Below are 27,654 nucleotides of genomic sequence, written 5' to 3'. Positions count from 1 at the left end.
AAGTACATGGAATCAGAAATGATGCAGACTTTCTATCTGGTTGAGGAATAGGATCCATATAGAATGGTGTAACTCACAAAGCGGTATGAAAAAAATATTCTGAGGAAGACGTGTCTCTAAATTCTGCCTTTTCCATAAAAAGCGCCTGGCAGTTCTCCTGACAGGTCTGTTTTACTAAACAGCTGCATTCCTAATAATTTTGGAGCATATTTTCTTACCATTCTGTGCTGGACTGTTCCTCCGTTATTCATGCTAACAAATTATGAAAAAAAGTTTCCAACTGGATGTCATCAGCTGGTAATATGTCCCTGACAAGCTGTTGTTGACAGTGTCAGAAAGCACAAAGATGTAACCATGTGACAACTGTATGTTATCATTGCCCTTGTCACGTTATTTTACTCATATGTTTCTTAGAGGGGCCGGAGGGAATATTATATATCTAAATAGAGGAACACTACAGAAAGAGCTTTGAAATAAGACCTATTCCAGAAAGATTACTGCATTGGTAATACATTTATTTGCTAAAATGTCATGCCAGGAGCCCTCAAACACAGCAATGGGTCATTTGGATACAGCAAAAGTAAAGATACTGTTGCAATTCTACTATACCTGTCCAAAAGAAATCTGAGATACTCAGAGCAATCTTGCTGAGATCGTGGTGTAAACCAAGGTGGCCTAGAAGCTTCAAAGAAAACATGAGGTGCGTATGCTTCCCTCTATGTAGACAAAAAGAACAAAAACATTAAGTACTAGTAAGCAAAATGCACTGTAGGGTCAAAAAACCCCTGTAAAATGTATTTATTCTTCAATTACTAAGTGAGAACCTAGAAAGCATTTTATTTTTTTTTTACTAGAAAGGTAAGAAAGTTAGGAAGAAAAGTTTCAACCTATTCCCATAAATCAAAGGAGTCTTGTAATTGGTTCTCCTTGCATCGGGTTCTGATCATTATGTAACTTGTAAGTGAAGTGTCAGATTACATTGGGTTCACACCAGCGTCTGGTCTCCGTTCTCAGGTTTCCGTCTTCTGCAGACAGAAGACGGAAACCTATCAGACCGTGTCCGGCCCTGATCGCCGATGAGCGTTTTATATGCTCTCCGCAGCGAAACAGTTTTTTTTTTTTTTAAAAACTGGACACAAAGTCCTGCATGTCCGACTTTGTTTCCAGTTATCAAAAAAAAAAAAAAAAAAAAAAAAAAAAAAATTGTTTCGCCGCAAAGAGCACAGAACGCTCACCGGTGCTCACTTTCCAAACCCATTCATTTGAATGGGTTTGAAAAAATACCTGACAGTTTCTGTTTCCTGCTCAGTTTCGAGCAGGAAACAGAAACCTGTATAACGGAGACCGGGCGCAAATGTGAACGAGCCCTTACCGGAATTACCAAAATACTAGACACTGGATTCAACTGAATATTCAACGTCTTAAAGAAACACTAAAATGTATAAAATAAAAGCCGGTCCTTCCCCACCACCCCTATTTGCGTCCCACAAGATCCTTCTCGCAAACTAGATCAGTATTTGGCTCTAAAGGATCAGGTGGAAAAACAATTCCTGTGTTTTATGCAAGATTTTAACAGTCTGCAGCATTTTATTGTTAACACTTAAGATTAATTTCAGGTTTATTATTCTTTCATTAGGTACATACCTGGGTATGAGCCAAGAATGCAAAGAGGTGCTGAAGTTTCTTCATCAATGAGTTGCACCCATTCAGATTAAGTGACAGCACCTGCCTCCTAAAACTGAGATAACATGAGATAAACATAAGCACATATGCCAGGGGCTGCAAATGAAGCAGTGCGGTTATTATAATAAGTACTATTAAACTCTTTACCATAAATATATTTCAGGTTTCAATATGAACGAGACTCTAAAAATGAGTTGGTGTGATCAGCCTTTGGGGAGGAGTCCTGGAAGTGCCCCCCACAAGGCCTGATATCAACATCATCCAGTCTGTCTGGGATTACAAATGGACATTTACTTTCCCAAAACAAACTATATATACTAGGGGGTGCCACTAAGAGTCCACACACAGGGTAATGACTTACTTCTGTATAGTGAATGTGATGTCATGGTCATCGATTACTATGGAGGCACTTTAAGAGATCATCAACACGCTCCCCATTTTTATAATCTACTCATGCATGTATAATAATAACTGCAGTGTGTGCCAATAAATGTAATATGTATCGGGGCCGTGAAGTCAGTAAGCTGGACTTTTGCTATATCATGACTTCACGAGTGACTCCTTCATAAACAGCTCATGTAGAAAAACTAGTGATAGTAACAATAACTAATAATATTTTTACTTCACAATCATGAAGACATTTTTATCTCCAAGACAGTGTTGTAGTTGGTACATTTCTACCAAATCCACAGTCCTGATATTTTGTTTTTTTCTGTTAGTATGAAGTTACATATTTAGGAACCAAGTTGTCCGTATCTAGAAGATGAAAGCTGCACAACAATTCCTACTACATGTCATGGTCTGTTGTATCCTTTGTACAATGCACCACAGCGAGGAGTCTTTGCACTTAGATGGTATCATTGTTGCAGTTTCAATGGATATTGGGAACATTAGGTACTTACTCTGTAGCCATAAAAAGTGCTTGTAATACACTATTCATATAGCAAGTATTCCCTAGATTGATTAGCCCAGTTTTTCCAGTTTCTGATTTTCCCGACAGCCTGGGTAAACAGGACGCTAAAGCATTGGATTGAGATGTCCAGGCACTTTGGTTCAAAATAAGTTTAACTTTTTCTTCAGATGGTTTTGGTAAGTCCTACAAGAAAACAGGAAGGAAAAATATTACAACTCTACTACACGTGCCTAACATATGACTAAACACCCGGGAATTTATCCGAGAGCTCTGTTCACATCACTGTTATCCAATTAAAGCAGATCACCAATTATAAAAGCAGTTTTCATTACTGAAATACACACAAGGTTTTTATATACACCTGTACTATTCATTAAAGTTCTTTGTTTCCTTCTTCACCCATAAGGGTCCATTCACATGGAGGAAAATGGTGAGGAATTTCAGCGATGAAAAATAAAGCCTACCATTGACTTCAATGGGTTCCTTTTTCTGCTAGGGGAACCCATTGAAGTCAATGGGAGGCTTTTTCAGCGCTGAAAATCCACACCAAATTCTTCACCATTTTGCTCCGTGTGAATGGACCCTTAGTTTGTTCTTCTATTTCCCTTCACTCAGGTTCTTATCTCCTCAACCCCTTAAATTTCTCACACAGGTACATGGTTAGCATGGAAAACTGGATGGTGGATTTAAAAAAAAAAAAAAAAAATACTCTAACAAAAAAGGGGCCTCTATGTGCTCTCTCTCTATATGACTGCCTCCCTGAGTTATCTGATTTGACCTGTTTCAGGACTCACATTGCGGAAATGTAGCATTTTTGGCTACTGCAGAAAAAAAAAGTGCTTTTGTTTAACACAGTGAAACAGTATTTTTCAATACACTTTTGCTTCGTTTTTTTCCCCTCTATGTGAGGTCTTAGATTGAAGGATTTTTTTTGTAAAATGTCCTCTCCATAGAATAGGTCATATATGTGATTGGTGGGGGCAGACAGTAGTCCAAGTCTGCAACCGATCCTTGTACGATACAATGCAGAGAAAAGTATTGAACTGTATAGTGCTCAGGTAGCCTTACTGTGGCTCAGTTCCAATTGAAGTCAATGGAAACTGAGCTACATCCTAGATGTGAAACTCAGGTTCAGCAAAAGCACTGGTGTTTTGGTAGTGCTGACTGGTACTAGATGTCGAGTCTCAATTTTTACTTAATTTTTCCAATTTCACTGGAACTTGTTGAAGAAAAAAAAATTATGAACAGAATAGAACTTACCTTCAGAGCTTCTAAAATAGGCTCATACAGATCTGGAAATCCAGAATAATGGTAGATCATACAGTGCATCAATTCTGAAAACTGAATGAGGAAAGTTGTACTAGATGGTAAGCCATCGCTCTTAAATGACTGCACCAAGTGAACAACATGGGGAACAATCTAAAAAGGGGAATAACATGAAATGAACATTTATGTAAAGCTCTTTTACTATCATCTGAATCAAAACTTTTTTCATTATCAATTTGTTGTTTGCTAGTCAGCTTCTGATGTATAAATATAACGGAGGCCAAAAACCAATAAAGCAATGCAGAGAAAATGATCTTTTAGGGATGTGCCACATGTACGTACAGACAGCTGTAAGGGCATCTGCTCTCCTATGGAATCACAGCCTAGCAATTTTATGTAGCTGGGAAGGAGGTTTTCATACTCTGTCTAGGTCACTGCAATTCATTTATCATATGCACCATTAGGAAATGCAAATGTGACGTTTAATATTAACAAGTCAGTCTACTGTAACAATATGCCCACATGACTTTTTTTCTCATCCATTTAGCGGATTCACCTTTTGGATACCCTAAAAATGGATGCAAACAGAAAAGCCACAGATGGATCTGGTTTCTGACCATTTCTCTGAGGCTCGAATAGCAAAGAAAAAAAAAATTAAAAAAAAAGGACATCAGCTTCGCCTTTTTCAAAAAATTTTTATAATTCTATATTGTCTATTCAGACACTGCATTATGAACCAATCACAAAGCAAAGGACACTGTGCATGTGGCTACTGGTAATGGTGTAGTGCGTACATATCTTACCAGGGGCTCATGGGGAGATGTATAGAAAAAGGAAAACACAATACTCATGTTTATAAAACTTTTGTGGTCATAGTGGGCTGTACACTGTACATCTGAACTGGTCCAGCCATGATGTCAGTCACTAAGAAGTGTCTAATAAAAAGCCGGCTGCAGTGGATTTCAATGAAGTTCTAAACATGGAGAGAGAAAAATATCTGCTCACACTATCCAGGGATTTCAAATAACCACAAACTGCCTTATTGCTAGGCTTTCTCCGTCCCAACTACACTTAGAAAATCATTTTTAGAGTGATTAAAAAGTTACCTATCATTTGAATCCTGCCTTTTTTTGGCAAACATTATTTAAATGCACATTCCAGTGAATTTTTTTCTTAGGTAGGGTTCACACTACCGTTGGTGTCAGCTTAGAAGGTGTCCGTTTAAAAAAAAAACAAAACAAAAACAAACAAACAAAAAAAGAGGACGCCTATCATAATGGACAGTAACTGATGGCCATCAGTTATTGTCAGTTATATGTCCGCTGCTCATAAACCTCAATGTTTAAAAAAAAACGGACACTTGCTGTTCGTTTTTTTTAAAACGGACATGGTCGTAAACATACATTAAAGGACACAAGATAAAATCCCATTAAAATGATTAGAAATTGCAAACGGACCAGCTAGTGTCCATTGCTAAAATCTTGTGTAGACAATAGCCATGGACACTGCTGAGCGGACACCAACAGTAGTGTGAACGCCCCCTCCCTCAATGGGGAGAATTTCCTAACCTACCTACACCAGTTTTCTGGGACAGATTGGTGAACGTGTGGCATATCTTTGGCACACAGTCCTATCCTTGAGCCAATAATGTAATATTTATCCCTTCTACATCCTGCTCGCCATTTTTATGAAAGTAGGTAGGGCACAAGGTTGGCCATGCATCCCTCAGAGTTGTTGGAGTGCACCTGAATTATTAAGTCCAGTCTTAATAAAATACTCACCATTATATTGTCTAAAACCCATCCCCTCAACAGTAATCTGTCTACTAAGAGTTTTTCCTTACCATAGTTTCACTTTCTTCAATAGGTCACATGATCAGAGTGTGACCCGTTTTTTCTAGCATAGATTGATGTTCACACAGGTGGTTTCTCTTTGCTGCCTGGAGCATTGGTAAGCTACCATGTGTCAGATTCACCATGATCCTGCCCCCATCCCACATTCTTCTGTTATGCCTCTTTAAAAGGCATTATTTTTCATACATTTTACTCCAGAAACTAGCATAAAATGTATATGATAATCCACACCCCAATCTCTGGACTATCACCACCTATGGACCATGTGACTGCCGTTAACACCTTTGCCACAATAATCACGCACAGAAAGACAGAATAAAAGAAACAAAAATAAAATAAAATTGAATACTAAAAGGGCCTTACCATGTGAAAAGCTTCTGGAGAATGCTGAAAGCTTAGTAACATGTGAGAAAGAACAGCCAAAGCTCCAGGCCTAACCAAAGGAAACCAGAGTCTGTTAAACACCTAAAAAAACAAAAATCAGTGTAAACATTAACAATGAAAGTGTCCTTTAAGACAAAAAACAAAACATCCCACTGAGAAAGTACTCAGCTACATCTGTGGCTCTCCCCAGAAAGTCTCCACTTCCATACATAGGCAACTAATCTAGAAACCTTACAATGACAACCTGTTGAACTTTAGGTTTCAGTTTGTGTCTGCATACTGCTGTAGCTTAGTGTTCCAATGGACGCACTACAGCCAATACTTTTACAATGCCAAGTTTATTATTTTATGCACTCAAACATGAACTATATTCCTTGATAGCACATGCATTAGTTCATTATATTGTCCAAACATATACAGGACCCTGTACACTGGCAGCGATTGGCTCACACGTCCATGTTAGGTCATTGCCAGGCTACAGAGACCAGCAGGGGGGACCCAAAAGCATTGGAATAGGAAAGCATCGGACGTATTATTCAAATCATTGTACAAACACTTTACATGGTTAAACAACCCTTTTAGTAATTATTACTATTCTACAAATGTACTTATTACCCAATAAGCAGCATTGTACAAAAGCAGTCTTTCTACTGTATTGGAATAGAAGTACATCTTCAGTACTTATTCCTGAGAGTTCTACATTTTGGTGCCCGCTTCCTGAATACTTTCTACAATATGGTGCAAGAGATAAACAATACTTTGTAGTCTGCGAACATAGACTAGTCAGCAACACTTTGTAGACCTGAAATCTGAGCCATTGTGCTTTTTGTTACTGCAACTAATGCCATCAGCACAAACTCAGAAAAAGCCTCAAAGTAGAAAAAAAAATTATTAAAAATTAAAAACAGCAAAAACAGGTGCCGTGTAATGATAACGATGATCCACAATGACGTCCCTTTCTAACTGTCACACGTATGGGACAACATTTGGATAACATATTTTGCCCCAATGTGCTTGGAAGTTATAAAGATCACTGAGGAAACATCAGTTCTCTGGGCCAGTTTCACATTGGGCATTTAAAATGCAAACCTATTGATACCAGTTCATGACTGTATACCAGGTTCTTACTGGTCCTAAAATTGGTTACTTCTAGGGGAAAATGGCTACATACATATTCCACCAACCAATGTAATACGGCACATATAATCCAGTATTGTTCTGTACTACTGTATAAGATTCTTTCAGGATGCCACAATGCCTCAGTCAGAGCTGCAATCTTTCCAAAGACAGCAGTAAGACTACATGCACACTAGCTGGGGCACGTGTCTGGCTTGTGGTAAAATGGTATGCATGATATCCATATCCCACCTGTTCCTCGGGCCTGAGCCCGAGTTACAAAATGAATAGGTATAGGACCTTGTCGAGCTAGCTAGATAGCTATATAAACTGTCCATGGTCTTGTTCCCCTGTGGTCAGCCTGTTTGACACAATCCATGCAGCTTGAATCATACAGAAGGGTCTGTTGTCTGGGATGGTGACCCCACTGAGAGAACAGAAATCCATCTTAGTTTGGGGGATGTGTTAGAGATTTGGAATTTTCAGATAGAAAAGAATAACTAAATAAAAGGCAATACACACTCAGATTTTATATAAACATGAGATGAGAAAAAGAGCTAGCTCTATCTATATCTTGGGAGAACAGATAAATAATGAATTAATTTCATTATTATAGTTTTTCCATTAAGAATGGTGAATTTTAGAAAAATAAAACCTATAAATAGAAGTAATGGAAAAATTACTATTGAAATTAGACTTTATTTGGGGTGTCATTTATGCAAATGCTCTACACCTACATAAATCACCATCGCAGGATGTTCGTGGCATGTCCACCAGAGGGACAATCTCACTATCCCCGATTTGGAAAACGCTTTGTTTTATAACCAGTGAGGTCTTGCAATAACAAAGTCACACAGTTTTGAGACAAAACAGCGCGTTTTCTGATTCTGTAAATGGAGACTGCAAGACTATGACAATAATATGCAGGGCAACCCAACCTGAAAGAGGAGTGGGGTCATCCGCGTAAAAGGAATGAGCAAAATATAGACCATTTAGAATGGTCATTCTTACAGAGTTTAAAATACATTTAGAGAATTTAATAACATTAAGTTACTGCAAAAAGAGGGAATTTAATATCTCTTTAAAAAAAGAAAAAAAAAAGACAAAACAAAACAACCCTTTCTCTCTCATATGTAATTTTATATATTTATTTTTTCATTCTCGCTTGTCCCAGGTGCTCAGTTTCCAACTCTGTGCTTCAGTTTACATGTCCTGGCTGCTGATAACAGTGACATCCCATTTAAGGGGAGGCCTCAGCGAAGACATCACAGTTGGGATTAGGCAGTCACATGCTGTTTGTGAAGTGATCAATGCTGAGGCCTATGTTTAGCTGCAGTGTAGACCTGCTGTCGGGTGTCACTGCTGACATCAGTCAGGACCTGCAAAGAGAAGCCCCGAGTAACACAGCGATTAACAGCACAATAAGCTGGACAACCATTTTAATGAAATCCATACAAATAATATGAGTCTTCAGTTCACTGTGTAACATCACCAGGCATGTATGACACCATTTAGTGTAGTGTCTACTGATAAACAGATTGTAGCCTGTGTGAGCTGGTGACATATCTATAGTCACACATGGCAGGCCTTGGTGACTTTGCTCTCAGTATTGCTTCTTTAAGCACACCTAGACTTTCCTCTAAAATGAAAGAGATGCAGTCGTTTACATACCAATTCAATTTTGAGCAATGTGACATCGATGAGAATAGTAAACTTCTGGACGGCAGCCAGTCCCTTCAGCAGCGCAATCACCCATGTCTCCACATGCTGAGCTAGAGGCCAGGAAAGCCAGTCAATCATCCTGAAAGAGAGGGGACAGCATGTTCTAAACACTCAACTTCCCTCAATAACTCTAATTAGAGGATTTGTCTAATGATAGATGTACTAATGAGCCAGGCTGGGGAAGTAAACATGCTTCTGTACCACTCAGTCAGTCCAGCCAAAAAGAAGCCTCAGGTGACTCTTAGCCAAAAGCAGCCACTGAAAACGGAATGTTTGCATGAAGTAACATGGCAATGAACCAAGACTTATAATGTTACTATATAAAACCTGCTTACATGGATTTGTCATTTTAAATTGAATTTAAGAAATACAAATAAAATATTTATATAGTCATATTAGGCACTGGGGCATGCATGGTGCTGCATATCCTCTCCCGAACATAGCTATTCTATGTCTCCTAAAGGTGCTGCGTCGCTCATTCTTGATATTTGTTCTCAAGAAATAAGTGCTGTTAGTTTCAGCAGTCAATAGGCTAATTTGGCTCTCTAATGTGATATGGGTGGTCCTGGACTGCAACAGACAATGCTAGTAAAAAAGAAGGCTAGAGAAAGAACTCCACTGCTCCAGAATCAGTGGAGTAATTTCTATTGACGGATGCAAAGAACTGAAGCAAGTAGTGAAAGGTCTTCCTTAAAGCTGGGATCCCACGTGGCGTAAAAGACGCGGTATATGCAGCATTTTACAGTCACCGCAAAGTGGTTGGGATTCCAGCGAATCCCACGCCCACTTTTTAGGAAATATATACAGCAGACACAGTGAGATTTCCAAAACAGTCCCAGTTTTGGAAATCGCAGCATGTCACTTACAGATATAAGGAATCTGCCAGCGTTTCCATATAAGTATAATTGAAGGAGAAAGTCCACAGAGGAAACTGCTGCAGGAAAAACCACAATGCATTTTCGCTATGGTTTTTCCCCTCATGTGGGGCTTTAGTCTGAATGGAAATCTAATCTCAATCCAGATTCATGCGAATAGGCCAAACCCCAACTTTTATTCTTCCATAAACTTCACAAATGGTTGACATCTATGGCTAGCCAAAAGCAGTAAAGAACTCATTAAAAAAGCCAGTGACTGAATATGGAAGGATATATGCAGAAAACTATGCATCTAATATAATCTAACACCTCTTCCCTAGAATGTTCTTGTAACTTTCTATTAACAGAAGTCTCTGGGCAGTACTCAAGGTATTTAACCAGTTTACTTTCTCTCTGGAAACCAGTAGTGGGTTGAAAATAGAGACTGTACAATGACCTTCTTCTATGGGTCTATCACATATCACAAAATTGACTTGATTGGGTTCCCAGAAATTTGATTATATTACACTAGATGATTCACATCTGCACTTGGGTTTCCATTCTTCAGGTCTGCTTAGGGATAGAAAAAATGGAAACCCAATCAGATTAAAAAGCGGTTGCCCACAGAACCCATGGACTACAATGGGTCCGCCGGGTTTCCAGCTGAAACATGAAAGAGAAAAGGACTTGTTGGACTATTCTCACCATATTTTTAAGTGGAATGGAGGGGACGGAATCCCCGAACGCAAAGCAAGGACTGGTGTGAATCCAGCCTTAGAATAGTTTTGTACATGAAAAGTTACTGTTGTTGATAAGTATATTGGAATTAAACATTTTGGATCAGTGGTTGAACTTGGGGGAAACGGACTTTGGCTTGTGCACCTTCATACTCTCAGATAATTATCTATTATACCCATGTTCTCATTGGACAGTCCATTAGGAGTGACTATTAATGTGTCTTACCTGCAGAGCGCTTGAGTCATGCTTGCATCCTTTACATTAGGATCTGTGGTCAGACTTCGGATGAGGACAGTAATCATCTGTAAAGGAATATGCTGTACCAAGCTGGCCAAGGCAACAGATGGTTCAAAGGAAGCATCTAAAATAAACATTCCCCAAACAGAAAAATATTTTTTTTTTATGTTAATACAGTAAAATTCAATCAATCAGTGAACGCAAAAGGCTACAGAGAGCAAAATCCACACGACATGGGTAAAACAGTCATCTACTTAAACAGTATTATCTTAACAGGCAATGGGCCACTTTGGACACTGTACAAGTAGGATGTACACAAATCAGACATCTTTTGCAATGTGGCATGCAATGGCACATGGGTTTCCATTTTGCAGATACCAATCCCGGAATCTCTACCAGAGCCTTCATCTGCACTCCAAGCTTTATCTTTTCACACTGATGTCTATGAGAACAGGCCATCAGTTTGTGTCCGTTTTTTTTTTTTTTTTTTGCATCTGTTAAACGGTTGTAAAACTGTGCTCTGACTAAAGCCTAAGAGAGGCCAAAGGAGTGAACATACAATGGTAGGGGCTGTAGAAGGATCTACGGATTTGCAGGCTTCTGGCCCATGAGAGGGAGCGGACATAAGATAAAGCATATAAAAATTAAATCCAGCCCCCCACTCCCAACGTCATGAAGGCTTGCATTGTTATATCAGGAAAGTGTATGGAAGCTGTCAGGAATCTGAAGAAGGGATTCCTTCTCTCTTCAGGGTTTTATGAACAGACAGATCTAGACATGGACGGTGGCTCAGTGGTTAGCACAGCAGCCTTGCAGCGCTGGAGTCCTGGGTTCCAATCCAGCCGGAAACAACATCTGCAAGGAGTTTGTATGTTCTCCCTGTGTTTGCATGGATTTCCTCCCATTCTACAAAGACATACTGATAGGGGAAAAAGAAAAAAAAAATGTACATTGTAATCCCTATTTGGGCTCACAATCTACATTTAAAAACAAATAAAAAAAAACACAAAAAAAACCCGGACTTTCCTCCCCTGCCAGTGGCCTTACACCAGGAGCTAAATTGCACTTTCTGCCCAGGAATCCCTATACGTGTTCACTGTAGGACCAGTTTCCAATACATCCCTGAACGACAGGAAACTTGAAGAATATGGAGAAGGAGCTGTTTCCATCCTGTCCTGTGCCCAGGACTGCTGTATTAGCATTTTGTACTTTTGCAGAACCAATATGAAATGGGGGATGTTGGTGAACCGATGGTTAGAATGCATTCAATTATATGAACTGCATTGCTAAATTTGTTATTGTGAATTTTGGGGGTGACCAGTTTAAAAATGATGCCTTGAACCATGCATTGCTTTTAATGATATAGATTTGATAGAAAGTGGAAAGAAAATCATTTTTTGCATGGACGGATAGGTGCACTGCTATTTGCTTGACCTGTTTTTTTCTGTGTGCCAACTGAAAATATCAGTGTAGAAAGCCCCAATGTTCAGATATATACAGACATACAAGATATATATATATATATATATATATATATATATATATATATATATATATATATATATATATATATATATATATATACACACACACACACACACTTCCTCTCTGGAGCCTTCTTTCACAACAGCCTACAGCTTGGGAAAGAGTTCATCCCAAAAAGTTGCTGTCCCCACTCGACCCAAGCTACTGTTTCTTAACTTCAAAAGTGCTGATATTCTTTTACATTTGTTTTGCACAGTCTATTAGTTATTCTAAAAATGTAAAACTGCATTGACAACTGCATGTTACCACTAAGGAAACTTTTCCTCTATCTGAAGTATCAGATTACTAGGGGTCTGGCCACCATCCCTCAGCGATCAGGAGAAAAAGGGCTAGTTCACACGGGGCCAAAGGGGCCGATTTTAACAGCGGAATCCACGTCATAATCCACCCCTTTACAATGGTGGTCTATGGAGACCACTAGCATTCTTTTCTCTGCTATCGGCAACTGCCGATAACGGGAAAAAAGAAGCAAGCTGCCCTTTCTTCAGCTGGAAGCCGCGACTCTCTGACTCTCTGGCAGCTGCAACCTCCGGCGTTGGCCCATTCATTTGAGCCGACTCCGGTGTGGGGGAAGCTGCGACCGCGACATCGTGGCAGGCGGGTTTTGACCAGTGTGCCTGCGTGACCTGCACTCCATTCACTACCATGGTGCTGTAAGTGCTGCCGGATATTGCTGTCCTGGCAGCCCCATAGCAGCAAAAACACAACTCCTTTAAGGATATATCCATACAAAGCCTGACACTGTTTAATTAGACTGCATAGGGACAGTGACAATTTTCAATATGGATTTCGCCATATCTTGACTTACCTGTGGAAGATATAATCGCAAACACTTCTTGCAGTGATGGAAGTAAAGTGCAAGGTTCAGCCTTCCAGATATTCTGTAACAAGCTACTAACTTTGGTGACTTGAGAAACATATTCCCGTAGTTCCTTTTCCAGTGTGGAAATACATTGAAAATGTCCAATGGTCCTAACAAGCTGCTGGCAAAAGGAGATGGACATTTTACCTTTTGGAACACATTGGACAAAGTCACTCAGAAGCTCGCTCAGCCTAGCGCACAATAATGGCTCAGGTCTTTCACAAACTATCCTCAGAACTTCCACTTGGAGGACAGCAAAAATGTCCAAAACAGAAGGACAACTCATGATCAACTTGAGCCCACTGTGAATGTAGTCAATGATCGCTACATCCTTCCGGTCTAAGGAGCCATAGCCTTCTTGTAAGAGAGTTAGGACAAAATTCCTATTAAAAAAGTTTTCAAACTCTGCACGGTGATATCTTGCATATGCCTCCAAAACCTGGTGCCCAACTTGCTTCTGAAAACAGTCCTCACCCTCCAATACCAATCGGGTAGTTAAGGTGAACATAGCTTTGCATTGCTCCTCATTGATAGAGTTCTCAGCAGATTCAACAACTTTTTTCACAATAACTTTCTTTAGGTTTAAAGGATGTGAAGAAGTCACTAGGCCTTCCAAAATCTTGTCCATTTTGATCCAAAAAGCAAGACTTGCATCTAAAACAAAAACAAAACATTTAGATATTGTCAAAAGTATTCTACACAAAGTATGATGTATGACAGGGAAAAACTACTACAGACTTAAAGGGGTTGTCCCAACAAAAGGATCCTTTCTATACAGCTAGTTTATGTGGATTTAAGACCTTTCCTAAATGCATTGCTTTATCAAACCTGCTTTGTTTGGCCGCTATCTTAACTTATTCACTTCATTGTTTACACTCCGTTTCTATGGCCCTTGGGATTATTTGTCAAGTGATGTAGCTGCCTGCTCTCAGTGGGGGAAGGAGGGGCTAGGAACAGCTATGAGCTGTTTGAGCTTAAATGACACAGATAGGGGTGAGAGCTCCGGGATTTCTGAGCTCTTATCAGTCGGTTTAATTGAATTTGGCTGATAAGGGCTGAGATAGGGAGTCTGTTACCTCTGTATGTAATGCAGACTGACTCAAATCCAGCTCTGCTACATCCGCTTCACACTGTGGTAATTCATTTACAACCAATCCCATGCAAGTGAAACCCCGCCCACCTATGTGCTGAGAGAAGCAGGAAGTGAAGAGAGCACAACAGCCTGCAGGTTAGTGAACAAGCGTCATGGGAATACCCCTTTAAAGAGCTAAAGAGATGATCCCAAAGGTCAGTCAATAGGAATGTCCAAACACATGAACAAGTAATACCCAAAAAGGTTAGTTGCTGCAGTAGGAATTCCAAACACACTTGATACCTGGATCCTACCATTAGTTCTGATGCAAGGTCATCCAAGCTAAAAGGGGTTGTAAAAGAGCAAATCGATATTCCCAGAATTCGAGATAGAATATACTTAGGTTAAGTTCACAAGGAGTTTTTTGGTCAGGAAACTGGACTGTATGGTGAGGCGTTTTTAGGAGGAGGAATTTGAGTCAGTTTCCTGACCAAAAAACTCAATGTGAACGCAGCCGGAGAGGATCTTTTACCGGCCCCATCATCTACACCTCTTTGAAGTAACTTTAGACTCTTTGAAGGATGCTAAAGAGTCTAAAGGTGCAACAGATTTATCATGCAGCATCAGTCATTGTGACCGCTTGCTCATGTTTTATGCTACCTCTTAGTTTGGTTACTTTGAGCCAGAAGTTCTCAACATTATTTTGGTGCATTTTTGTTACATCCACACGTCTAGTTTGCCAATTTTTTTAGCCCAAACTAGATGTGTTGTTTAACCTCAATGGTTATTCTGGGCCACCGAGTTCAAGACCAACCACAAGTCTATTGACCCATACTCAAACGATGCAGCGTCTACAGAAGAGGTTCTCAAGGAGTGGTGAGTCATTCCCCTAATGGTAGTTCATGGGGTTTGTCACACATGAACTACAACTATACACTTAGGGCCTCTTGGGACCCTCACAGTATAATCAGGGGAAGGCTCCAAGGAAATCATAGAAAAAGTGTAACTTACCTGTCCTGGGCTCCGATGCTGCTCTCCGTGCCACACCAGCCTACAGAAATGACATCAGGCTACATGATCGACTGACGTATAATTGTAGCTTGTGTGCGACAAATCCTCAAAATTTTGGATTTGGCTGAACTCCAGAAAAATGCCAGTTTGGACGAATCCCATATTGTAAGAAGGTTGCTATGTTTATGGGATTTTATTAATGGAGGGGTCACTATGAGACATTATACTTTGTTGAAGGGCCACTATGTAACATTATATTACATGGGGGCCTCTAAGATTCTGTGAGGGGTTTTATTTTTACATGTGAAGGCCATTATATTATATGTGGGGCACTGAAGCGTGAGGACCATTATAATACATGAGAGGGGGCTTTACATAATTGTTAAAGAAAGCACCAAAAAAGGCTTATTTTATTAACATTTACTAGCAGGAGGACCTGGCTTCGCACGGGTATATTACATTTAATGTTTGTGTAGTGGCCCCATAAGAATTGTCCAATTTTGCTCTGGTGTATTTTATATGTGGTTTGTGTGTATGTCCATAAGCGTCATGTGATTATGTGTATCTCATTTTGGATATCAGTGAAACACCTGTGATCAGTTGTTATGGATACCTGGAGTAAAGCTGTATCTAATCCTTCCCCATGTAGTACTGTGTTTAGACGCAAGCATCTAATCCTTGTTGGTGTGGTACTGTGTGCAAATACACATATCTAATCCTCTGGCATGTGGTACTATGTGCAGATGCGCGTATCTAATCCTCCGGCAAGTGAAACTGTGTGCAGACTTGCGTATCTAATCTTACGGCATGTGGTACTGTGTACAGATGTGTGTATCTAATCTTATGGCGTGTACAACTGTGTGCAGACGCACGTATTTAATCCTCTGGAGTGTGGAACTGTGTGTAAACGTGCGTATCTAATCCTACAGCATGTGGTACTGTGTGCAGACGTGCTTATCTTATGCTCTGGTGTGTGGTACTGTGTGCAGACGCATGTATCCAATCCCCCGGCGTATGGTACTGTGTGCAGACACGCGTATCTAATCTTCTGGCGTGTGAAACTGTGTGCAGACGTGCGTTTCTAATCCTCTGGCGGTGGTACTATGTGAAGATATGCGTATCTAATCCTCCGGCGTTTTGAATTGTGTGCAGATGTGCGTAGCTAATCCTCCCCTGTGTGGTATTGTGTGAAGAGTTGCGTATCTAATCCTCCCCCATGTGGTACTTTGTGCAGACACACGTATCTAATCCTTCACGTGTGGAACTATGTGCAGACGCGCATTTCTAACCCTTTGTCGTGTGGTACTGTGTGCAGATGCACGTATCTAATCCTCCCCTGTGTGGTATTGTGTGAAGAGGCGCGTATCTAATCCTACGGCGTGTGGAACGGTGTGTAGACGCGTTTATCTAATCCTATGGCATGTGGTACTGTGTGCAGACGCGCATATCTAATCCTCCCCCATGTGGTACTGTGTGCTGAGACGCGTATCTAATTCTCTAGCTTGGGTACTGTGTGCAGACACACGTATCTAATCCTCCCGTGTGGTATTGTGTGAAGAGGCGCGTATCTAATCCTACGGCATGTGGAACTGTGTGTAGACGCGCGTATCTAATCTTACGGTATGTGGTACTGTGTGCAGACGTGCTTATCTTATGCTCTGGTGTGTGGAACTGTGTGCAGAAGCGCGCATTTAATCCTCTGGTGTGTGGGACTGTGTGCAGACGCGTGTATCTAATCCTCTGGCATGTGATACTGTGTGCTGATCTGTGTATCTAATCCCCTGATGCATGTATCTCAGTTTGGATATCAGTGTTGTATTGTGCATGTGGAGTGACCGTGTGTATTGCGGTTGGAATATGAGTGTAAGACTTGCTGGTTTGTATTGACTAAGGGGGGACGCATTGTGTTTGGAATGCTGTATCTCAGCAACGGTACATCCGAGCGAGTTGGAGTCTCGTCTAAAACCTTCCCGGATACCTAAAGTATCTCTGTACCAAATTTGGTGAAGATCGGTACAGTCGTTTGGTTTGCAATAGAGAACAGACAGACAGACAGAAATTTATTTTTATAATATAGAGAGATAAGTGATCACTACTTTGGTGGGACTCTGTTGGGACATTTTCTCATCAGGGGGAACTTTGCTTGAAGAGCTTGAGAACCACTGGTCTATAGAACATCACACCAACGACCATGCTGGAATGATGCAACAAGTTCAGCTCAGCTAAAACTTAGCTGATCTGAAAATTGCTGTTGTCCCACCAGATTGTATTCCCTAAACAACACGCAGTCACCTGATTAAGAAGAACCTGTCACAAAACAGAAAATGCTAAATAACATACATCATTTGATTTTTGCTGTTCCCTGAACAATCTGGGGTTCTTTTTAAAATCGGACCACCCATTCAAAAGATATAGCCCTGGCAAGTTGTAGGATCAGACAATCAAATGATATATGGTATTTAGCATTTTGTACTAACCCTAAACCAGGTTAGTCTAATGAAGCAATAATCTGGCACATGCTCTTGTACAACAACTAATGTGACTGTGGGGTTGAATATCACAACCATTGCTGGCACCTTGCCAATTTCCTCTAGAGGATTAAAGCACACTACAACAATAAACAGAAATGTACACTCCATAGAGCTCTTCCCTAAAATCCAATCCTTCATATTACATAGGACAAAACTCACAAGCAGATTAAGGCCGGGGCCCCACGGGACATAAAATCGCAGCATTTTACAGAAAGGGCTAAGTGGATGGGACTCTAGGGAATCCCATGCCCACTTTGCGGGAAAAAAACGCGCTGCAGACACACAGTGATTTCCAATACTGGAGCGATTCTGGAAATGGCAGCATGTCAGTTATACCTACAGAAATGATGGCGGTTTCCCCATATGTATAATTGAAAAAAGTTCACACAGGAAACATTTGCAAACTTTCTGTCTAAAGCACAGCAGGAAGAAGCATGATGCTCTGCCATCGCAGTTTTTCCTGCAGCACTTTTTTCTTTTGCTGCAGGACGCCCTGTGGGGCCTTAGCATAAAACAGATCCATTCTACTACGGCAGTAACATCACCCAAGTAAAAGCGCTGGTTCACATTTCAATGCATTTCAGACTGAAAACTGCTATTTCCTGCTGCTATAGGCTGTGGACAGACCAAGTAATTTGACTTGGGTTAGCCTAACCTGCTGTAATGTACAGTAGCAGTGTAGGGGATGGGATTTAACCAAATCCCATTCACACATTGCAGAAAAAAAAAAAAAAAAAGCAGCATGAAGAGTTGGATTTGAATACGCAGTATATCATATTCAATCGTGTATTTCTACTTTGGCAATGCAAAGGATGTTAGTTGAGACAGTAGCCCGGAAATTTGGTCTGGTTTTGGCCACAGCTGGGTCTGCTGCAGGATGTCTACTGCATAACCTAGACCAGGGGTAGGGAACCTCGGCTCTCCAGCTGTTGCAAAACTACAACTCCCAGCATGTATACTTGCTTTGCTGTTCTAGGAACGCCCATGGAAGTGAATGGAGCATGTTGGGAGTTGTAGCTTCACAGCAGCTAGAGACCCGAAGGTTCCCTACTAGAGATGAGCGAACACTAAAATGTTCGAGGTTCGATTCGAACAGCCGCTCACTGTTCGAGTGTTCGAATGGGTTTCGAACCCCATTATAGTCTATGGGGAACATAAACTCGTTAAGGGGGAAACCCAAATTCGTGTCTGGAGGGTCACCAAGTCCACTATGACACCCCAGGAAATGATACCAACACCCTGGAATGACACTGGGACAGCAGGGGAAGCATGTCTGGGGGCATAAAAGTCACTTTATTTCATGGAAATCCCTGTCAGTTTGCGATTTTCGCAAGCTAACTTTTCCCCATAGAAATGCATTGGCCAGTGCTGATTGGCCAGAGTACGGAACTCGACCAATCAGCGCTGGCTCTGCTGGAGGAGGCGGAGTCTAAGATAGCTCCACACCAGTCTCCATTCAGGTCCGACCTTAGACTCCGCCTCCTCCGGCAGAGCCAGCGCTGATTGGCCGAAGGCTGGCCAATGCATTCCTATGCGAATGCAGACTTAGCAGTGCTGAGTCAGTTTTGCTCAACTACACATCTGATGCACACTCGGCACTGCTACATCAGATGTAGCAATCTGATGTAGCAGAGCCGAGGGTGCACTAGAACCCCTGTGCAAACTCAGTTCAGGCTAATAGAATGCATTGGCCAGCGCTGATTGGCCAATGCATTCTATTAGCCCGATGAAGTAGAGCTGAATGTGTGTGCTAAGCACACTCATTCAGCACTGCTTCATCACGCCAATACAATGCATTAGCCAGTGCTGATTGGCCAGAGTACGGAATTCGGCCAATCAGCGCTGGCCAATGCATTCTATTAGCCCGATGAAGTAGAGCTGAATGTGTGTGCTAAGCACACACATTCAGCACTGCTTCATCACGCCAATACAATGCATTAGCCAGTGCTGATTGGCCAGAGTACGGAATTCGGCCAATCAGCGCTGGCTCTGCTGGAGGAGGCGGAGTCTAAGGTCGGACCTGAATGGAGACTGGTGTGGAGCGATCTTAGACTCCGCCTCCTCCAGCAGAGCCAGCGCTGATTGGCCGAATTCCGTACTCTGGCCAATCAGCGCTGGCCAATGCATTGTATTGGCGTGATGAAGCAGTGCTGAATGTGTGTGCTTAGCACACACATTCAGCTCTACTTCATCGGGCTAATAGAATGCATTGGCCAGCGCTGATTGGCCGAATTCCGTACTCTGGCCAATCAGTGCTGGCCAATGCATTCTATTAGCTTGATGAAGCAGAGTGTGCACAAGGGTTCAAGCGCACCCTCGGCTCTGATGTAGCAGAGCTGAGGCTGCACAAGGGTTCAAGCGCACCCTCGGCTCTGATGTAGCAGAGCTGAGGCTGCACAAGGGTTCAAGCGCACCCTCGGCTCTGATGTAGGAGAGCCGAGGGTGCACTTGAACCCTTGTGCACCCTCAGCTCTGCTACATCAGAGCCGAGGGTGCGCTTGAACCCTTGTGCACACTCTGCTTCATCAAGCTAATAGAATGCATTGGCCAGCGCTGATTGGCCAATGTATTCTATTAGCCTGATGAAGTAGAGCTGAATGTGTGTGCTAAGCACACACATTCAGCACTGCTTCATCACGCCAATACAATGCATTAGCCAGTGCTGATTGGCCAGAGTACGGAATTCGGCCAATCAGCGCTGGCTCTGCTGGAGGAGGCGGAGTCTAAGGTCGGACCTGAATGGAGACTGGTGTGGAGCGATCTTAGACTCCGCCTCCTCCAGCAGAGCCAGCGCTGATTGGCCGAATTCCGTACTCTGGCCAATCAGCGCTGGCCAATGCATTCTATTAGCTTGATGAAGCAGAGCTGAATGTGTGTGCTAAGCATCATCACGCCATGGCTACATCAGAGCCGAGGGTGCGCTTGAACCCTTGTGCACACTCTGCTTCATCAAGCTAATAGAATGCATTGGCCAGCACTGATTGGCCAGAGTACGGAATTCGGCCAATCAGCGCTGGCCAATGCATCCCTATGGGAAAAAGTTTATCTCACAAAAATCACAATTACACACCCGATAGAGCCCCAAAAAGTTATTTTTAATAACATTCCCCCCTAAATAAAGGTTATCCCTAGCTATCCCTGCCTGTACAGCTATCCCTGTCTCATAGTCACAAAGTTCACATTCTCATATGACCCGGATTTGAAATCCACTATTCGTCTAAAATGGAGGTCACCTGATTTCGGCAGCCAATGACTTTTTCCAATTTTTTTCAATGCCCCCGGTGTCGTAGTTCCTGTCCCACCTCCCCTGCGCTGTTATTGGTGCAAAAAAGGCGCCAGGGAAGGTGGGAGGGGAATCGAATTTTGGCGCACTTTACCACGTGGTGTTCGATTCGATTCGAACATGGCGAACACCCTGATATCCGATCGAACATGTGTTCGATAGAACACTGTTCGCTCATCTCTATTCCCTACCACTTACCTAGACCATCAGCATAGACGGAAGCCTTTGCCAAACACTGGAATCTCTTCAATGTATCTTACCTACTGTCACTGTAATGCCTCCACCCTGGAGCTTTTGTATTATCCATGCTGCTGTAACACACTGAATTTCCCCATGGTGGGACTATTAAAGGATTGTCTTATCTTTCCCTTGATCCATCTACTTGCACACTGTGCAGGACCCTAAACCATCACTAAGGGCTCGTTCACATCTGCGCCCGTACTCCGTTTTGCAGGTTTCCGTTTCAGTCTCCGGCTGTGTGCGCCGGTGAGTGTTTTATGCGCTCCGCGGCTAAAACGTTTTTGGTGTTTTTTAAACCAGACCAGACAGAGTCGGCCATGCAATACTCTGTGTCCGGTTTAAAAAAAAAAAAAAAAAAAAAAAAAAAATCAGTTTTGCCGCGGGGCGTATACAACGCTCACGGCCGGACTCTGCATGACAGGTTTCCGTCTTCTGCATGCAAAAGACGGAAACCTGAGAACGGAGTCCAGACACTGGTGTGAACTCAGCGTAAGTGGATGGTCTGCATGTACATAGAGAAATGCAAGCAGGTGAACATGGGGCTGCTGAGAGTTAGACCCTACTTATCTAATATTGATCACGTATCCTAAGGATAAGTGATCAATATGACGATCCCAAAGCACCTCTTTAAATAGTGCCAACCATTTCTGGAGCGGTGTATACAATAACATAGTGACCCACATCATCAGTAAAGATAAGAGTTTTTTGTCGTTGAACCAACAGGTCTACTGATGTAATGTTACCATGCTAAGGCTACGTCCAAATCTGTCTGTCCAATGCAGATCCAACATAAATCACAGCACAAAAGAGCGCTGCAAACCTGACTTTTGCATCGGAAAATTTCAATTGAAAAAACAAAACAAAAACAATAGACATCATTATAATCAATGGGGTCCTCGGCTCTGTTCATGTCCAATATATTAGGGGTCTGTTTTTCCCTTAGTCAGGTCCTATAACTTTCCAGCATAGATGTGAACATAGATAAGACCGTGTAGGCCCACAATACTTTACAAACTATAGAGACAAGTTGATGCTCCAATCAACCCATTAACAATCAGACTCATGGACTGTATTCACACAGGCATCATTGTTTTCCTGCGTTTCCAGGACATGTAATGGATATGACTAACAAGTTTTAACATATGTTTTTAGGATTTTTTATGTACAGTGCATCAGATGTAGGTATTCTAACCACTAGGGGCATTAAAACTACATAGAATACGGACACCAGGGTGAAGAAATACGAATACAACGCAGTGAATCTGCTTTTATGGGAGAATCCATACTGTAGTCATGACTAGAACTTCACGTCTATGTGTAAGCCCCGCTTAGCCTTGCACAATGCCGGCCAGGACTGCAGCTCATATAGCCGAGCCTCAGCAGCTGACAATACCGGACTGAATTCCCCAGCAGCCGGCGGTGACCACATCACGGCTAAGCTCTCACCTCACCGTAAGCAGAAGGTAAATAGGAGCAGACACGACGGCTGCCGCTCCCGTCTACGTGCTGCTGCCATTACACTCACCTGTCTCTGACACGGTACAGCTGGGCCTGTAGCTTCAGCATCAGTTTGCGGCTCACGCAGCGATGTACAGTTCGCACAGCGACAATATCAATGCCGAATAATCGCCACTATTCACTATTGACTGTTCTTAAACACAGCGCCGCCATATTGTGCTTTCCTAGCCGGGTTTACAGGCGGAGCATAAGCTTTTCCAATCCGATTGGTGGACGAGCCAATGATGTCATCGGTACACGCCCCTCAGGTTTCTGTTGCCATAAACATCTCGCATTCGGGCTGCGGGTTTGGCGTAAAAGTCAGGTGATTGGCTGACGTGACGGTTGCGCGGCCATTTTAAGTGTGGGTCAATGACTAGTAAACGCTTATTGAGGCTACTGACTAGGAGATAGCGCAGTAAGATCCTTTGGTCTCTGCCTGTATAGTGGCTCGCTCGTTGTATAGTAGTAAACAGTGAAGCCGGGGTATATGGGAGTGGACGGGAGTGAGTTACTAGTCTCTGCGAGAGTAAACCTACGACTTTTGGTGTTAGCAATCGACACTGTACGCTACGGCCGCCATTTTGGGCAGGGCCTGATTGAGAGCGACCTGCTGGTGTTTCTTATGGCGTAAGGTGATTCGTTTTAAATTGGGCTGGCCAGCCGTTCTGCCAAAGGGCTAGTTTGCTTGTCTGGTTGGCAGGGGTCTCAATAGGCAGTACTAGGGTGGCAGGGGGGTACGCAGGATTTGTTAAAGGGGACAGTTCAGGTCACAACTAGTTTGTTTTCAGCTATGGCTCAAACCTACTCATTTCTGTCAGGTCTACCTGTGCCGCACACACAGTACTGCTGTAACTTGCAGTATACTGTCCCTTTAGTCGCCCTCAGTTAGTTTGATACTTCCTTGGAGTATATGTGTCTCCCTTTGTGTCTTCAAGATTTTAGAATACTCCCTTAGTGCCCCAATGCGTTGTAATATGCCCCATCAGCATCCCCATATAGAAGCCTGGCCATAAAAAAAAGTAATACCTAGTCAGGTTTAACCCTTTCGCTACCAGGGAGTTCAGAGGTTGTTTTTTTTCTCCTCTGGTCAGGGCAATATTCACAGTTTTTAAGTAGTCAAATAAAACTTGAATTGCAACATTATCACTAGAATAGCCTTTTTAACTTAATACACGTAGGAATAGCTTTAAGAAAGGCTATTCTTCTCTTACCTTTCTTATTCTGATCTGCGCCACCATTCCTGAGAAATTTCCTCTTTATTCAACACACAAATGAGTTTTCTCACAGTGCTGTTTGAGCGCAGGGGAACGCCCCAGTGCTGTGAGAAAACTCATTTGCATATGGAAGAAAGAAGATATTTCTTAAGGCTATTCCTATGTGTATTTATGTAAAAAGGGTATTCTAATGATAGAACCCCTTAAAAAAAAGAAATCATGCTCCCCCCCCCCCATACCTATATATTTTCTGATTGAGACCTGCCACATTGTCAGAATGCCAATTGGTACTGTATATGAACAGGCACTTTCATGCAATTTTTGTTTTAAAGTGTATGTTTTATCAAATAAATAATAAAATGTAAATAAATGTATATTAGGGCTAGTTCACACGTGGGCAAAGGGGAGGTTTTTGACAGCGGAATTCGCTTCAAAAACCTCTCCTTTAACATGGTGGTCTATGTAGACCACTAGCTTTTTTTTTCCTCCTAGCGTTTTCCGCCTGAAGAAGCGACATGACCTTTCTTCAGGCGGAAAACACCTGAAGAATTGCATAGAAGTGAATGGGAGGCGAAAACCGCGCGGTAAAAAACCGCGCGGTTTTTTGCACACAAAACTGCGCGGTTTTTTGCAAAAAAACGCGCGGTTTTCGCCTGCAGTTTCTATAGCACATATAGGAAAAAAAAAACCTAGCGAAAACCGCTAGCGAAAACCGTGTCAAAAACCTCGTCAAAAACCGCGTGGAATGCAAAAAACAGCGTCAAAAAAACTCCTCGAGGTTTTTTACCTCGCACAAATAAGCTAGGCGGTTTTCACGTGTGAACTGACCCTAACTTGGTACAAAATGTTATGTGCACCACACTGCCTAAAAGTAAAATAAACATATGCAAAGTTCATTCATATCACTAAGGCCTACACCTGCATGCACATGTGTTCATAAAATCCCCAGAACTGGAAGGAACAAAAATCTGCTGCTTTTTTTTTTTTTTTTTTTTTTTGAAAAGTATCATCCTATAAATTTTAGGGATTCAAGTGCACTCCTAAACCGTATATATTTCTTTGAATGTAGACAACCTGAAGATTACATATGTCTTAATGGGTTATTAATAGCTACGTCTACATTCATGTAACTTTGTGACAAACACGAGTAATTTTTTTTATTTTTTAAAAATCACACTAAAAGATACATTTGAACCTAAAATACGTATTCAATCGTACATTCACACCCAAAACACATAAAATAATAAGTGTACATAATTTATATATACTGCAAATCTGACCTACAATAAGAGCTTGTACTCTCAAAAACACTGATACAGAGGACAAGAAATATTTTGCTGTCATTCACTAAAATGTTAAAAATCTATACTGGACCTAGCAAACTGTAACTGTGATACCAAAATCTACTTTCCTCAGAAATGTAAGATGTGAGGAAGTCATACCTACAACACACTATATACATATGTAGATTCAGGTGTTAAACACTGGAATAGGGACAGTGTTAAATGTAAATTTTATTGATGACTTTGTGTTATGCAAACATTTGGTACAACTGTCTTGGCACTGTGATCTGGACAATGGAAAACGACTGGGTCATAACACCAATAAACTTCCTGGTTATCTACATAAGACTACCTATCTGATTAGCAAAATTACATTACATTATCTTTCTATGTGACAATCAAAAGAGCAAACAAATATTTAGTATGCGCTGTGCTTGATAGAATAGGAGGTAACATGGACAAAAGCCCATGGAGTCTCATACAGGTTATGCATAGACAATGATGATTTATCATTGTGTCTCCTCCTCTGCCCCTCCTCCTCTTCCTGAGAGTCGACTCTCAGCCTGTGCTGTGAACAAGCACTCCGGACACTTGCAGGCCAGGCAGCAGTAGCTCTGGGGGATGACGCGCTCCCCGCTCTTAGGGATGGAGGGAGCCGGGGTACTGCTTGTTCACAGCGCAGGCTGAGAGTCATCTCCGGACACTGGCAGGCGCAGCTGCTGCAGCCCCAGCCTGCCAGTGTCCAGAGATAACTCTCAGCCTGCGCTGTGAACAAGCAGACACAAGGGATCCCTGGGCGGCCACAGAACGGCGCTGTCTCCTGCTCTCACGCTCTGCCCGACCCCACCCACATGCCATGCCCCGCCCACAGACACGCCCAGCCCGTCCACAGGCCCACCCCAGCCCCACCCACAGGAAGTGGGTAGTAGATCTTTTGCCTTGGTCAGTTTATAAAGTAGCTCACATGCTGAAAAAGTGTGAGCACCCCTGCTTTAGAGCCCCATATCTCATAATCCGTAAGGACTATGTATTCATTTTCATTATGCTAGCTTTTATGCTGTCGGGAATTGAGATGTGCATTGGAATCTCCATCGCTTCTCGGCCTTTTGGCTCAGATCAAGTGTAGTATCTGTTGTTATCAGAAGCAGCTGAAGATGCTCACTGTCATAGGGCCTTGAAGACTCGCTTTATGTTGGTTGAGACTGGACACTGTAGAGGTAGAAGCAAAGAACCACTTGGGGAGTAGCTGCTGTACAGAAGTTGCTAGTAGCTGGATCGCCAGTGGGTTTGGGGGCCCCACTGCAAGGAACCAGCGAAGACCATGGAAGCTGGCAGTGAAACCACCAGGACCCATGATCCCTGGTTTCAAGGCCAAAGGGCCGGGAGGCATTTTTAAGGTTTCTGAGTGCGGTGCCCTGGTGGTGCCGGGTGGCCCCTGGGGTGCCTTAACTCACTGGGGGTGGGAGCCCACTGAGTTCTGGCACATTGCGCGCGCGCACACACACACACACACGCACATTGCGCGCGCGCACACACACACACACACACACACACACACAATTTTACACTTTCAGAGCACATACCCTATCCAGCATGGGTAATTTTTATAGATCCGGCGAATAGACTGGGTCATATCAGGCACTGTATCCACTTGTCACTTTTTTCATGTCACGTTTGTCACTGTTTTGTGTTGTGTGGATGAAGGGATGCGGACACCCTTTTGGGGCCCTCCTAATGTCTTCAGGTGGGTTTGTGTGGCCATTAGGTTCCCCGCTCGCTGCCTAGCAGGTTCATCTCTGCTTCTGTGGAGGTGGACACACTTAGGTACTGGGAATACTCTTGATGGTGGCAGCCCAGGAAAAAGCCAGACTGAGGACGGCTCTAGTACCCTTGGTCGTGGCAACTCCGGCAGATTGATCTTTTGGCCCAGTAGCCTTGCGAGTCGGGAGCAGACGCATCCTGCGCACTTTTTTTTAGTGGCACTGTATTGTTGGCACAGTTCAGAGACCATCAAAAGAAAAATTGGGATCTCCATGATGAACAGTGTTTTCACCAGACATTTGCACCAGATCTGTAAGGCCTATCATGATGATCTCATGATTAAAATTAATCTAAGATCATCTTCATAGCCACGGATCCTCAGAAATCTTGGGTGGCAGGGACAAGGCTAAAAGGAATCTGTCAGCAGAAATATCATTATCAGACTAATGACCTTGTAGAACTGCTTCTACACTTTCCAAATATGTCTTTCTTATGCGGTGTTCACACATCAGTATGCCATCAGTCCGTTTGAATTCAGTTTGACACTTCAAAACGGACTGATACACATACTGAGTGCAAACTGACA

At 42.4% G+C, this 27,654-nt stretch overlaps 1 protein-coding gene and 1 pseudogene across 2 annotated transcripts in view; one reads left to right on the top strand and one right to left on the bottom strand.

Moving 5' to 3' along the window:
- USP38 (ubiquitin specific peptidase 38) overlaps positions 1–23,000 on the bottom strand; it is a 30,090-nt gene extending 7,090 nt beyond the window's left edge. The window contains exons 1-9 of one of the 2 annotated variants that reach the window (XM_075288086.1): positions 22,836–23,000; positions 13,120–13,827; positions 10,755–10,890; positions 8,887–9,016; positions 6,079–6,180; positions 3,857–4,015; positions 2,586–2,779; positions 1,645–1,738; positions 610–716 (exon numbers count right to left, since the gene is read on the bottom strand). In XM_075288086.1, the coding sequence (XP_075144187.1) occupies positions 610–716; positions 1,645–1,738; positions 2,586–2,779; positions 3,857–4,015; positions 6,079–6,180; positions 8,887–9,016; positions 10,755–10,890; positions 13,120–13,801 (1,604 nt within the window). In that variant the 5' untranslated portion in view covers positions 13,802–13,827; positions 22,836–23,000. The remainder of the gene's footprint in view (positions 1–609; positions 717–1,644; positions 1,739–2,585; positions 2,780–3,856; positions 4,016–6,078; positions 6,181–8,886; positions 9,017–10,754; positions 10,891–13,119; positions 13,828–22,835) is intronic. The other variant, XM_075288094.1, reaches the window with a different exon arrangement.
- Positions 23,001–26,397: 3,397 nt separating this feature from the next.
- Positions 26,398–26,520, top strand: LOC142190764 (U2 spliceosomal RNA; annotated as a pseudogene).
- Positions 26,521–27,654: the final 1,134 nt, after the last annotated feature.

This window comes from Leptodactylus fuscus, chromosome 1 (assembly GCF_031893055.1).
Source record: "Leptodactylus fuscus isolate aLepFus1 chromosome 1, aLepFus1.hap2, whole genome shotgun sequence".
Lineage (NCBI taxonomy): Eukaryota > Metazoa > Chordata > Amphibia > Anura > Leptodactylidae > Leptodactylus > Leptodactylus fuscus.
The sequence above is the reverse complement of the archived record's forward strand: the minus strand, read 5'-3'. Positions and strand labels throughout refer to the sequence as shown.